The sequence below is a fragment of the Notolepis coatsorum genome (assembly GCF_963971535.1).
Source record: "Notolepis coatsorum genome assembly, chromosome: 6".
Classification (NCBI taxonomy): Eukaryota; Metazoa; Chordata; class Actinopteri; order Aulopiformes; family Paralepididae; genus Notolepis; species Notolepis coatsorum.
Window position 1 is genome coordinate 86,786,189 of NC_140170.1, and position 13,476 is coordinate 86,799,664.

The window sequence follows — 13,476 nt, forward strand, 5'->3', positions numbered from 1 at the left end:
ACACTTGATCTCAACAAGGTGTTGAATGAGCTCAGTGAACATAATCAAAATAACCTCAATGTTTTCATGGTGTTATTCACCGGCAAAGATGCAAAAGAAATCATAATTTATATTCTCCTTTGTTTCATCACAATTTACTCAAGCCTAGTAACAGACACAATATTTCTGACACTGGGAATACATACCCCCAGGTCCCTAGATGTTCCTAGAGAACATGCTAATTGACCTTGTAGAAGTGGAGCAATCCTCCATTTACTTAGGCATGTACCCTTAGGCGGAATTTCTGAAAATAGGGCTACAGCTTAACAGGTTCAGATAATGTACACCAAAGTCTCTCTCTCTCTCTCTCTCTCTCTCTCTCTCTCTCTCTCTCTCTCTCTCTCTCTCTCTCTCTCTCTCTCTCTCTCTCTCTCTCTCTCTCTCTCTCTCTCTCTCTCTCTCTCTGCCTCTCTCTGCCTCTCTCTGCCTCTCTCTCTCTCTCTCTCTCTCTGCCTCTCTCTGCCTCTCTCTCTCACACACACACTGATGTGAGACAGTTGTGATGCAGGGTTCTGCAATGAGTCCTGCTGATTTAATGACTTCTTCTCAGAGGAGAGAGAGAGAGAGAGAGAGAGAGAGAGAGAGAGAGAGAGAGAGAGAGAGAGAGAGAGAGCTTGTAAGGAGAGAGAACGGCAAGAGTACCCACCCAGTCACTGTAGAGCTGGAGGAACATGCAGACATTCATCTCTCTCGATACTTCTATCGATACAGGGCTCACTCAGAGGAAGAAGAGCCCAGCCCACACCTCTATCAACAACCCAGAAGAAGACATTCATTATGGGAGAGGACACTGTGCTAAATCCCTAAGACAAAGCGGGGGGGGGGGGGGGGGGGGGGGAAGCTTTGTAACAACCTCTTTTAAACTACCGGTATTTACCATCTGAGGAAGGGTACGGGAGTGAGCTGCACGAGAGTGGAAATGCATTCGTCTCCTGGTATCACGCGACGAGAGCATGTGGACATGGTGTACATCTCCATGGAGACAGCGATCGCCCTGGCCTCAGTGCTGGGCAACGTCCTGGTGGTGCTGGTGGTGTGCGCGAACCGGGCTCTGCGGGACACCACCTTCTCCTTCATCGTGTCTCTGGCGGTGGCGGACATCGCTGTCGGCGCTCTCGTCATCCCCCTGGCGGTCATAGTCAGCCTGGGGCTGAACACCCAGTTCCACACCTGCCTCTTCCTCTCCTGCCTGCTCCTCATCATCACCCAGAGCTCCATTCTTTCACTGCTGGCCATCGCCATCGACAGATACCTGCGGGTCAAGATCCCCATCAGGTGAGTTTTTGAGTAGCACCTTTCTGTCACTTCCTCTCTCTGGTGTTTGGTTTTCTATGCCTCTATATGCCTTCTAGGCTAGATAAAAAAATTATAAAGTTTCACCTTACCTTTAGTGTGTTGAGCCGAGCCGAGATTAACGTGGACCTTTAGTCTCGGGAACTACATTTCACAGTACTTTTCTGTTCCCATTGTCTATGTTTCCACTGTGTAAAGACATGCAAATATTAGTCCACTGACTGGCTCTAGGCATTCCAGTGTCTCACTAGAACACGGAGGGACAATGATTTTTCTCTGATCAGATCTTCATAATCATGGTTAAATGAACAGACCAATGTTCCCTGCAAACTCTTTTGCCATTGGTCCTCGCATTGAATAGGAACGAGCAACAGACCGCTCAATGCACTGGCAACTCAGAGTCCAGATGACTCGTATTTCCAAACAAAGCTTCTAGTAGATTGTTGATCTTCTCTGGAGCTGTGTTGCCTAGTAATAGGCAATGGCAATCTTTAAATACTTGACCTGCAAACATTTCACATGCTTAGTGTTGAAGTTATGTGTTATGTATGATTGCATGTAACTGCCTAACTGTTTCCACTAGAGGGCGCTATAGGCGTAGCTATTGAAGCTGACGCCAGGTAAGAGGTATAAAAGGAGTTGTTACCTCCCTCTCGATCTCTTCCTCCGTCGCCTCTCATAAGGAGAAGGTCTCGTGTACTGTTGGGTGCAATGTGAATAAACCACGCCAAAGGCTAAAGAGAGAAACCTTGTCATCATGAACCTATTATTGTCGCTCCACAGCTGACTCTGGCAACAGGTTATGGGCCCAGATCACGCAGGGGCGAAATAATAAGGGTAGCAAGTTTAGCTGAAATATAGGCTAGTTTAGCACCGGGAGCACCGCGCGGCTAAGGCTAGGCTAACGGGAGCTAAAGCTACGCCTACTATCAAAAGAGGATGGCGACCAAAGGAAGGAGCAAATGGCCCTCGTTCAACGGAAGGCAGAGGACTATGAGCTCTGGGAAGAGCGAATGTTGTGCTGTATGCACGGAGTGGGGCTGAAGAAAACCATCTTGATGGCCCCCACGGGAGAAGTAATGGCGGAAGCGCGAGCCCTGGACACCAAGCAAAATGCAGACACATACTGCGAGTTAGCACCACTGCTAGACGACACAAGCTTGGGGCTGATATTCCGCGACACTAAGGACAAAGGCAGAGAGAGCCTGAAAGTGTTGAGAGAACACTATATCGGAAGAGGAAGACCCCGAATCGTATCCCTCTACATAACACTGACCGCGCTGAAGAAAGCGCACACCGAGACTGTGACCGAATACGTCATCAGGGCTGAGCAGATCATTACGGCGCTTAAGAGTGCAGCACAGAGCGATGGACTAATGATGGCGATGGTTATGAGAGGACTACCGGAGCTGTACAAACCGTTCACACTACTGGTGACACACGGTTAAGCGGACATGTCGCTGGGGGAGTTCAAGGCCAAGCTGCGGAACTTTAAGGCCTCAGAAGACACACACCCAGTCACCGCGGAGGCGGGAGAGAGGGTGCTGAAGGCCCGGGCGGCACCGAGAGAGAAGACCAGACCCCCGACGGAGCTGGCGTGTTGGCGATGCGGAGAAAAAGGGCACCGGAAAGATAACTGCACAAAGACTGTTTGGTGTAGCTTCTGTAAGAGCACGGGGCACACAGACAAAGTGTGTAGACAGAAACACGATCAGAGCGCTCGGTACGCGCATGGACAAAATGGCGGCTGTGGACAAGATGGCGACAACGGTGGTCGTGAGGCGAGTCGAGACGACGCCCGGAGAGCAGCGGGACGAGAGGACTTCATCTTCCAAAGGAAGGGACTGATCGTGGACACAGGTGCGTCGTCCCACATCATCAACGACAGGAATCGATTCAAGAACTTTGACAACACCTTCGAGCCGGAGAGACACAGCATGGAGCTGGCAGATGGGAAGCGCACTTTCGGGTTGGCACAAGGGAGCGGAGACGCACAGGTATGCCTCATAGGCAGTGAGGGGCGCCGGTGTACAGTGACGTTAAAGAACGCTCTCTACATACCCTCATTCCCACAAGAACTATTCTCTGTAAAATCTGCTACTGCGAACGGTGCCAAAGTGTTCTTCAATGAAGGTAAAGATGCTCTTGTAGAGCCTGACGGTACGCGATTTAACATAGAGGTGTACAAGAGAATGTATTATCTACAAACAGAGTGTAATGATAACGTTAAGTGTAATAATAATGATATGTGTAATGTGACGATAGTCAGTCACGATATTCAGACATGGCATGAGATCATGGGTCATTGTAATTACGAGGATTTACTGAAACTGCAAGCAGTGACAGAAGGCATGCACATTAACGGTGAAAAGCATAGGCCGAACAAAGAATGTGAAGTGTGCATAAAGGGGAAGTTCACTCAATCGAGAAACAGAAGTCCCACAGAAAAAGTTAAGGTACCACTTGAGCTAGTTAACACAGATCTAGCCGGTCCAGTAAGCAACGAGTCCATAGGTGGCTTTAGATATGTACAGTCTTTTACAGATGTGTGTACAGGGGCAGTGTTTGTTTACTTTCTCAAAGCAAAGAGTGACACACTCCAGGCCACGGAGAAATTCCTTGCAGATGTAGCCCCTTATGGCAACATAAGATGCTTGAGGTCCGACAACGGAACCGAGTTCACAAATAGAGAGTTTCAATCACTGTTGAGAAGGAACAAATTAAGACACGAGACGTCATGTCCTTACTCCCCGCCCCAGAACGGGGTGGCAGAGAGGGAAGGACGTACTCTTTTCGAAATGGCTAGGTGTAAGCTAATAGATGGTAACTTACCTAAGAGTCTATGGCATTATGCGGTACAAGAAGCCGCTTACACCAGAAACAGGTGTTTTAATAAGCACACAGGCACCACCCTGTGTAATCTAGCTAGAATGCACAAATTTGGATCAGTGTGTTATGCTTACCAGCAGGACAGAGGAAAGCTCGAGTCCAGATGTGAAAAAGGACTCTTTGTAGGGCACGACAAAGACAGCCCCGCTTTTCTAGTCTATTATCCCAGTAAAGGGAAAGTGCAAAAACACAGGCTAGTCAAATTTGTCACAAAAACAACATGTGAGAACGAGACAAAGACAGAGGAGCCAGAGCTGGACTCCAGAGTAAGGTGTGAAGAAACAGAGAGACCTCAGCCTAGTGTACTTAGCACAGTCGTGCAGACAGACAGTCTGAAACCCCCAGAGGATGATGACGAGGAGCACCCGAGGGTGACGTCACATGCCTCATGCAGTGGGAGGTATCCCTCACGGGAACACAAACCCCCAAAGTATCTGAAAGACTATGCCCAGAGAGAAAGTGACAAGGATGACAGTACACTTACCAGCATTGATTACTGCTACAGAGTGGTGAGTGGAGTACCTCAGACCTTTAAAGAGGCGATGGTGTCCCCTGAGTCAAGAAAATTGGAGAGATCAATGGATGAGGAGATGAGGTCCCTAGAGGACAACCACACCTTTACTCTGACCAAGTTACCAGAGGGCAGACAGACAGTGGGAGGAAAATGGGTGTACTCAATCAAGGAGGGTATTGAAGGCCACGACAAGTACAAAGCCAGGTTTGTAGCTAAAGGTTACAGTCAGAGGGAGAGGATAGACTACGGTGAAACATTCTCCCCCACAGCCAATCTGACCAGTGTAAGGGTAGTGATGCAGAAAGCAGTTTGATTTTACACCAGATGGATGTGAAGACAGCCTACCTGCACTGTGCATTGATAGGGAGATATATATGGAACAACCTGAAGGTTACGAGAAGAAAGGAGAGAAGCTAGTGTGTAAGCAGAGAAATCCATTTACGGCCTGAAACAGTCTGGGTGAAATTGGAACGAGATGCTTCATACATGTCTCATTGAAGATCACTTCCTACAGAACCCAGTAGACCCCTGTGTTTACTCAAGGGAGTCAAAAGAGTCAGGAAAAGTGATAATTGTAATTTGGGTGGATGATTTGATCATCGCAGCGGACAACACTAGAAACCTAGAGCAGGTGAAAAGTATGCTCTCCACCAGATTCAAAATGAAAGACCTAGGCAGGTTAAAGCATTTTCTAGGCATGGACTTCGAACAGTCTGCCAGTTGTGTAAAAATATCCCAGAAGAGATATGTGGAGAAGATCCTGAAACGTTTTGACATGCAAGAATGTAGGACAAGGGAAACACCATGTGATCAAAAACTAGACTACCAGGAGGATGCTCAGAAATTGACAGATGTAAAAATTTACAGAAAAGCTGTAGGTAGCCTCATTTATTTGACAACATGTACTCGCCCTGACCTATGTTTTGTAGTGAGTAAATTGTCACAGCATTTTGCTGACCCCACAGAGGAGCACTGGATTACAGCAAAACATGTTTTTCGTTATCTCAAAGGTACAGCAGATAAACAGCTTTGTTTCAGAAAGAGCAGCGAGGGCTTAAAGCCTACAGTGATGCAGATTGGGCGGCAGACACCACAGACAGAAGAAGTACCACAGGGTATTGTGTGAGTTTGAACACAGACAGCTCACTGGTTTTGTGGAAAACAAAGAAACAGCCCACAGTGGCACTGTCAACTTGTGAAGCCGAATACATGGCTCTAGCTATGACAATACAGGAATGTATTTATCTAGAACAACTGCTCGAAGGAATGGATACCTATGTATATAAGAAAACTTGTTTATGAAGACAACCAGGGAACCATTGCAATTGCTAGAAACCCTGTGTGCCAACAGAGGTGTAAACATGTGGATATAAAATATCATTTCATCAGATCTGTCATTAGGGAAGAAAGGATGACACTTGTTTATTGTCCTACAGACGACATGGTAGCAGACGCTATGACAAAGCCTGTCTCCAAACTGAAATTGAGAAGATTTGCAGAGGTCATGGTTGGTGTGTAAATATTGCCTGTTATGTAATATTGACTGCCATATTCTTTTGATGTTCTGAACTGTATTCTTTTCTTTGAAAATTGTTTTTGAAAAAGTTGTACAGTATACAAGACAACCAGAAGTGGGAGTGTTGAAGTTATGTGTTATGTATGATTGCATGTAACTGCCTAACTGTTTCCACTAGAGGGCGCTATAGGCGTAGCTATTGAAGCTGACGCCAGGTAAGAGGTATAAAAGGAGTTGTTACCTCCCCCTCCATCTCTTCCTCCATCGCCTCTCATAAGGAGAAGGTCTCGTGTACTGTTGGGTGCAATGTGAATAAACCACACCAAAGGCTTAGCTGGAAAATATTATGACTTTTGTGCATAGATCACTAGATTTATCAGCTTATAATATGCATTTCACACAAGCAGGTGACATTAGCGAAATGGACATTAAATGTATCATTAAATACTTAAGCTACAAACTTAGGACTGTTCTGACAGCACAATATTACTTACTTTACTTACTTAGGCCTTTAAATTCCCAAAGAAACATAGGCCATTGACGAAGCTCCTCCATCCTCTTCGGTCTTGTGCCCTCCGCTCCAGATCTTGCCAGGACAGCCCTTCTTTCTTCATCTCCTGTTCTGTGGTTCTTCTCTTCGATCTGCACAATATTGATGTAACTAAAAGATTTGCTGGGGGGGATTTCTTTTATGCGTAGCTCAATAAGCAGATTTTTTTTAAATGCTGCGAATACTTGACCATTGAGAATGTTCAGTGCTGCAAGAACATCCCCAAAATGTCTGAATTTCGGAAAGGTCCTACCCCCAGAGCAGGGAGGTTTTGGGGAGTAAAATGGGGTAAAATAAAGTCCTGGAATTTCTGCTTTGACACTGGTCCCCGCGATACTCGCGATAGAATGAGTTCCTCAGAAGGTTCCTAGATCCTGTGGTGGAAAAGGGGTTTCATAGAGCTGGAGGTGCATGTAGAACTTCTGCAGAGTTACAAAATCCACAAGACAAGTCCACAAAAAAGGATTCCTAAACTGTTTGAAATGCCCTGTTTGTAGTCCAGCCTTTCCTGCGAGAATGCCTCAAATAAGATAAGCAATTGCTAGGATCTGATTTGCAACGGCTAGTTTTACAGTTTGGTCTAATTTTGTGAATCAGGATATGCAGCAACAGCTCATTTTAATTTAAAGAGAGAGGAGCCAAAACTGTCTGCTTGAGGCTGACTGAGCCTCACGGCTGAGTGACACCGCCTGCACAGCTGAGCTGTAGCTAGGTGCTTTCTGACCATAAAAACAATGCTTGTTTTGTAAATACACCAAGAAAATGTAAGTATTAAACTGGGAAATGGCCATACTATGGGGTCTTTATCTGTGAATAATAATTGTGTCAGTGTGCTGTGCAAGTGATACTGAGGTGCATCTAAGTTTGACATGGCTCCATATATCTCTGCCCAGTTCAATGCAAATCAATGGTCTCAACCTCTAAAGCTTTTAAGTAAATTGAAATGTTCCTGTCTGCCAAAATGAGTGACTTTAAGGCTACTTTAAGGGATTTTGGCAGCCCTCCAATACCCTCTTTGTTTATTAGCTGTGTCAGGATGTGAATACGGGAATTAAATGGAAGTAGAATTACCTTAATCTAATGTGTTTCTGTAAGCAATTAACTTGCATAGGTTAACCTGTTCCACACGATGTGAAAATCTGCATAAAATATATACCTAGGTAAATGGAATATTGCTCCACTTCTACAAGGGCTATTTGCATATTCTTGGTATAGGTACATCTATGGACCTCAGGGAATGTATTCACAGTGTCAGAAATATTGTGTCTATTACTAAGCTTGCTTAAATTGTGATGAAACAAAGGAGAATATGAATTATGATTTGTCTTTGCATCTTTGACAGTGAAGTACACTAGATTACAGTAGATATCATTATCTGTTCTTATGCACGCCTGGTGATCCTAAATCCAAATTGAACTCGGGCATTTGAAAGATAATATTATTATCTTTCAAATGCCTGAGTTCAATTTGGATTTAGGATCACCAGGCGTGCATAAGAACAGATAATGATATCTACTGTAATCTAGTGTACTTTTTTATTTTCCCCACAGTGCAACAGTTTTGAAACTAATTTCAGATCTAATTGTAACAATAGGGAGGAGAAACTAACTGCGTTTCAATATTTCATGGGTCATGCTAGGATTCCTTTCAGTCTATTTTAGCCCTTAAGTAAGTGAGAAAGATATTTTTTTGTTGTTGAGATACAGCATAGGAGAAGTTGTCTATTGTTTTCAATGGATGATGAGGCTGATGGTTAGACTTACTAAAATAGAATTCTCTGAAACAAACCCCAATTGTGCTACTTTGCCTTCAACACATTTATTTTACTCATATCACCAAAAACTCACCAAAAACTGGTCTTTTCCTTCAACACTCTTAAGGTACATCACCATAGTGACCCAGGGAAGAGCGTGGACGGCGGTTTGCCTCTGCTGGATCCTCTCCTTCCTCACAGGGATGGTCCCAATGCTCGGCTGGCACAACCACGACGCCCTGGTCAACATCAGCAGCACCGACGAGATCGTTTGCAAATTCACCACAGTCATGAGAATGGACTACATGGTCTACTTCAATTTCTTCGGGTGGGTGGTGGTACCGCTGACTGTAATGATCGCCCTCTACGGGGAGATCTTCAGGGTGATTCGGCGACAGCTCAACCTGCGCGCGGAGGCCACCTGCGACGGCGCCAGGTACTATCAGAAGGAGCTCAAGCTGGCCAAGTCGCTCGCTCTGGTGGTCTTCCTTTTTGCCTTCTGCTGGCTGCCCCTGCACATCATGAACTGTATCACCTTCTTCTGCCCAGATTGCGAAGTGCCCAAGGCTGCGCTGTATGTGGGGATCTTCATGTCCCACGTGAACTCTGCCCTCAACCCACTGGTCTATGCGTTCAGGATAACGCGGTTCCGCGTGACTCTGATCCAGATCGCACGGCGCTGCATGCTGTGTAAGCCCATGGAGGCCAGCCCCTGCCCCGCCACCCCACTGGCCATGACGGAGAAAGCGGCCGTCCTCTAACAGAGACGATACTGGGTCCCTTGTGTTGTGTACTTGGGTCCACGGTGAGATGAACTGCAGGGCAGGGATGAGACTCACAACAGAGGTGCAAGAAGACTCGATTGATGCACTACAACACGTCACTTCACAGACTAATGGAATAAGTTCATTTATGGCCTGTTCATCACCACTAATCTTAGAAAATATGATAGTAAACAGGAAAAAAGTTATATCCCTGTAAGCCCATGCAGTGGCTGTCATTTCTCACTGCACTGATACATTTATATTGAATCATTTGTTGATTACAGTCAGAATATCACAACTGTTATAACAAATGTGTTAAAGTTACTGATTAGTTACTTTCTGTATACCTTAATTGATGTGTTAACTCAACAAGCTAGTATACCTATGGTTTAACACAGTCCAATCAATATTATCTACTGTATTAACAACTCTCCCCCAGAGCCACAAACCAGATAACAGACTCTAACCTGTGAGTCTGCTTTTGAGAAACCTCAGAATGTTTGCGTTGTATACCATTAAGCTTTCTTGAGTTGTCTTCTTTCTGAGAGTTGAAAGAGACATTTATATGTGTGTATTCATCTTTGGATGCATTATATTCCCTTTTTTACACAGAGTGTAGTAGTTTAACTAAACTTTGGGAGAAAGTTGTTTATTTTCACTAATATAAATTGGACTGTCCTATTACCTAAACCATAGGGATCAAATACACTAATTCTTATTTTTATCAGCATTCCCCTAGTCAGTTATTATTCCCCTATTATTGTTTCACTTCTGCTTAATAGTTTGGATTTTCTTTACATCAAGTGGTATGAAATACTTGAATGATATATAGCCATTAGCTGACTTACTAAGTTCTGGCTGTGTTCCAAGTGAGACAGGCAGCACCGCAGCACACTGGTAACAAAAAAGTCTTAATCCAGGCATGCAAACAAAAGTTTTAACCATCCACAACAGAATACAATACTCCTTTTGTACTTCCAATGCTATTCCTCTCTCAGACGGGTGCAACATCTCTGAACTATTTTGTGTCTTGAGTGCCACTAGAATGCCAGTGTATGACTATATACAGGGGCTATCTTAGGAGGTATCGTCAAGGACCCAACCACTTGTGCTATAGGAATCTCAGTTCCAGGACCGGCAGGCTCAGGAATAGCTTCCTCCCCATCAGCTGTCATCTCGCTGAACTCTGTATCACGGTGACACACACACACACCATCCATATTGTATAAACTCTGAACTTATAGCCTATACTCAAGACTCTGTTGCCTATACTCAACCCATACTGTATGCACTCTGAACTCTGTTGCCAATACTCAACCCATACTGTATGCACTCTGAACTCTGTTGCCAATACTCAACCCATACTGTATGCACTCTGAACTCTGTTGCCAATACTCAACCCATACTGTATGCACTCTGAACTCTGTTGCCAATACTCAATCCATACGCCTCTACTGCCTACACTGCCTACAAGTGTCTTAAGCCACATTTCAACCTAAATGACCCTGAACCTTTAGTCCCAGGAATTACATTTTAAAGTACTATATTGTTCTTTCAGTCCATTGTTGTCTGCAAAGATTGGGCAAATTAGTCCGCTGATGTGTTAAAAGGGGCTCTAGGCATTCAAGTGTCTCACTAGAACACGGAAGAACAATTTTCTCTGATCAGATCTTGGTGATCACGGTTAAATCAACAGACCAATGTTCCCTGCTTACTCTTTTGCCATGTATTGGTCCTCTATTGTTGATCTTCTCTGCACCCGAGTTGCCTAGTGTTAGGCCTTGGTTACACTAAAGGAAAACAACAATGTTGTATTTTCGAATTATTTCGTTTGCATGTCCAAGTTAAAAGGCAACGCCGTTTTAGCTGGCATTTTCGTTTTCCTAGCGGCAACGCTCAAAGGGGGTTTTCGTTGTCAAAAGTCCCTTGGAACGGTGGCATGTAAACAAAGTGAGCCGGATATGGAGCCGTTCACGCCCAACGCCCATGCGCACTAGACACCAACGTCCACGTGCCCTTGATATGACAGATGATGATGATGATGATGATGACATCACAGAACGCTGCTAGAACAAGACGCAAATATTATTGCTCAAGATGTAAAATATGCATAAAAGATAGCCACTTATACTATTCTGAGAAGATAATTCATCTGTATCGCAACCGAGTCACAGATTTTGTCGAGGCAGGTAGCATTATGTCGGGAAAAATTATATCTATAGACTGGTGTATTTTTCGTCCACGAAAAATGGAGCCTATAATAAATATGATTGTTCAAGAGTAAAAGAGTGTCTCGAACAACATGGGTCTCAAATTTCCTCTTAGGCAGATTTCTGACCATTTAAGACATATTAGGGCTGGTAGCGCGATTCCCGAAAGATTTGAGCGTGGCTGAGAGCAGATTTAAGAGTGCTGAGGAGCACACTTATGATTGATTGACTAATTGAAAATGTTATTAACTTGACAGACTGTGTTCTCATAGTGATTCCTTCATGTTAACGCTACAGGCCTCCTTGGAATTAATTACTTAATCATAATTCAAATAAATATGACAATATTTGTACGATAAGAAATTACGCATTTGATGTCGGAAAAATTTATAATATGGATTCATCTGATTACAGGGCAGCTGGATTAACCATATCTGAACCAGCTATTTTGGACAAATGTATAATTACTTTAATTACTCAGATATTCAAACACAATTATGCAATTATTGTGAAATGATTGAAAATAATAATTATTTAATGCCTTCTGTGGAATTTGTATTTCTTATTTGTTACACATCTGTTTTAATGATTAATTATATACATTTGAAAGAATGCAGGTCAACATGCAATATATCCCATTGATTGGTATACAATGGGACAGACCTTTGTTTGATATAGCTATAAACCTGCATTCCTTCGAATATATCATTAATCAATTAAACTTATATTGAAATACACTATATAGCCTATACACCAACACTGAAATGACAGTGGATAAATAAATAAATAAGAACTAAAGCTAATCACATGGAAATAGACTGCATTAATATTGCATAACAAGTCTTGTGTGCGCCAGTATGGCCTACGTGTCTAATGAACAGTATAGGCTTAATATATTCTAGTTACTTGTTTCATTAGGATTTAGTAGATACTATATATATGCTCTGCCTCTGCCATATGTACAGTATAAGTACAGACTGTACCTATACTGTACGTAGGGCAGAGCATATAGTATATACTAAATCCTAATGCAACAAGTCATTAATGGAATAATAAGCCTATACTGCGTTCATTCATTACGCCGTAGGCATTAATGGAATAATAAGCCTATACTGCGTTCATTCATTACGCCGTGGCTACAGTATACTGCATGTGCATGTGTGTGTGTGTGTGTGTGTGCGCGTGCTGCGGCAGGTGTACCACGACCTGTACTATATGATGACAATACATTAATCTAATCTCATTTCGATGGGTCGCACAAGACTCGCAAGGCACTTCCGCATCCATTTCCACACAGCTGCGTCATTACTTTGCCTTATAAGGAGCTCTGGAGGCGTTGTTTTGTATGCAAATGACCTGAACGGGGACGCACGTTCGCGTTTGAGACATAATGCCATTCCCCAAGCAGATATCAGATCATATCACAGGTGCGACCGTTTGAGCCACTTAAGACATATTACCAACACGTTGGGGACTCAGAGTGAACTTGTCATTGATTCTGTCTCAGTCGGTTCCAAGATAAGTCTGCCAAGAGAACTCTTTGGACAATTTTGGGGAATGAGACCCATGGCTATAGGCTTCTAAAACAATTGAATAGGCTAATTGTTTTTTCAGCCTGTTATTCGTTTTAACGTCTTTAATTCACATTTATTTAGTTTGCAATAATGCAACTGCAAACCAATGTTCCGAGACATAATTAGCCTTTTATTTGTAATTCTTAGGCTATTTGAATCCACCATTTAGGGCTAAACGGTGTATTCAAATAGCAGCCTAACCAATAAAAGGGTGTATGTCTCGGAACATTGGCTTGCAGTTGCATTATTGCAAACTAAAGAAATGTGAATTCAAGAAGTTAAAACAAATAACAGGCTGAAAAAACAATTAGCCATTCAATTGTTTTAGAAGCCTATAGCCAATGTTCGAGACAAACTGTTCTGAAGGTCCAGAT

The 13,476-nt window shown here is 43.6% G+C and overlaps 1 protein-coding gene across 1 annotated transcript; it reads left to right on the forward strand.

Annotated features, from left to right (window-relative positions):
• Positions 1-958: 958 nt before the first annotated feature.
• On the forward strand, positions 959-9,315 carry LOC311229595 (adenosine receptor A1; the record flags this gene model as incomplete). The annotated part of the gene is made up of 2 exons (XM_084315670.1): positions 959-1,314; positions 8,682-9,315. 2 exons carry the CDS (start codon positions 959-961, stop codon positions 9,313-9,315), a joined length of 990 nt encoding a protein of 329 aa, XP_084171796.1.
• Between the last annotated feature and the right edge of the window lie 4,161 nt (positions 9,316-13,476).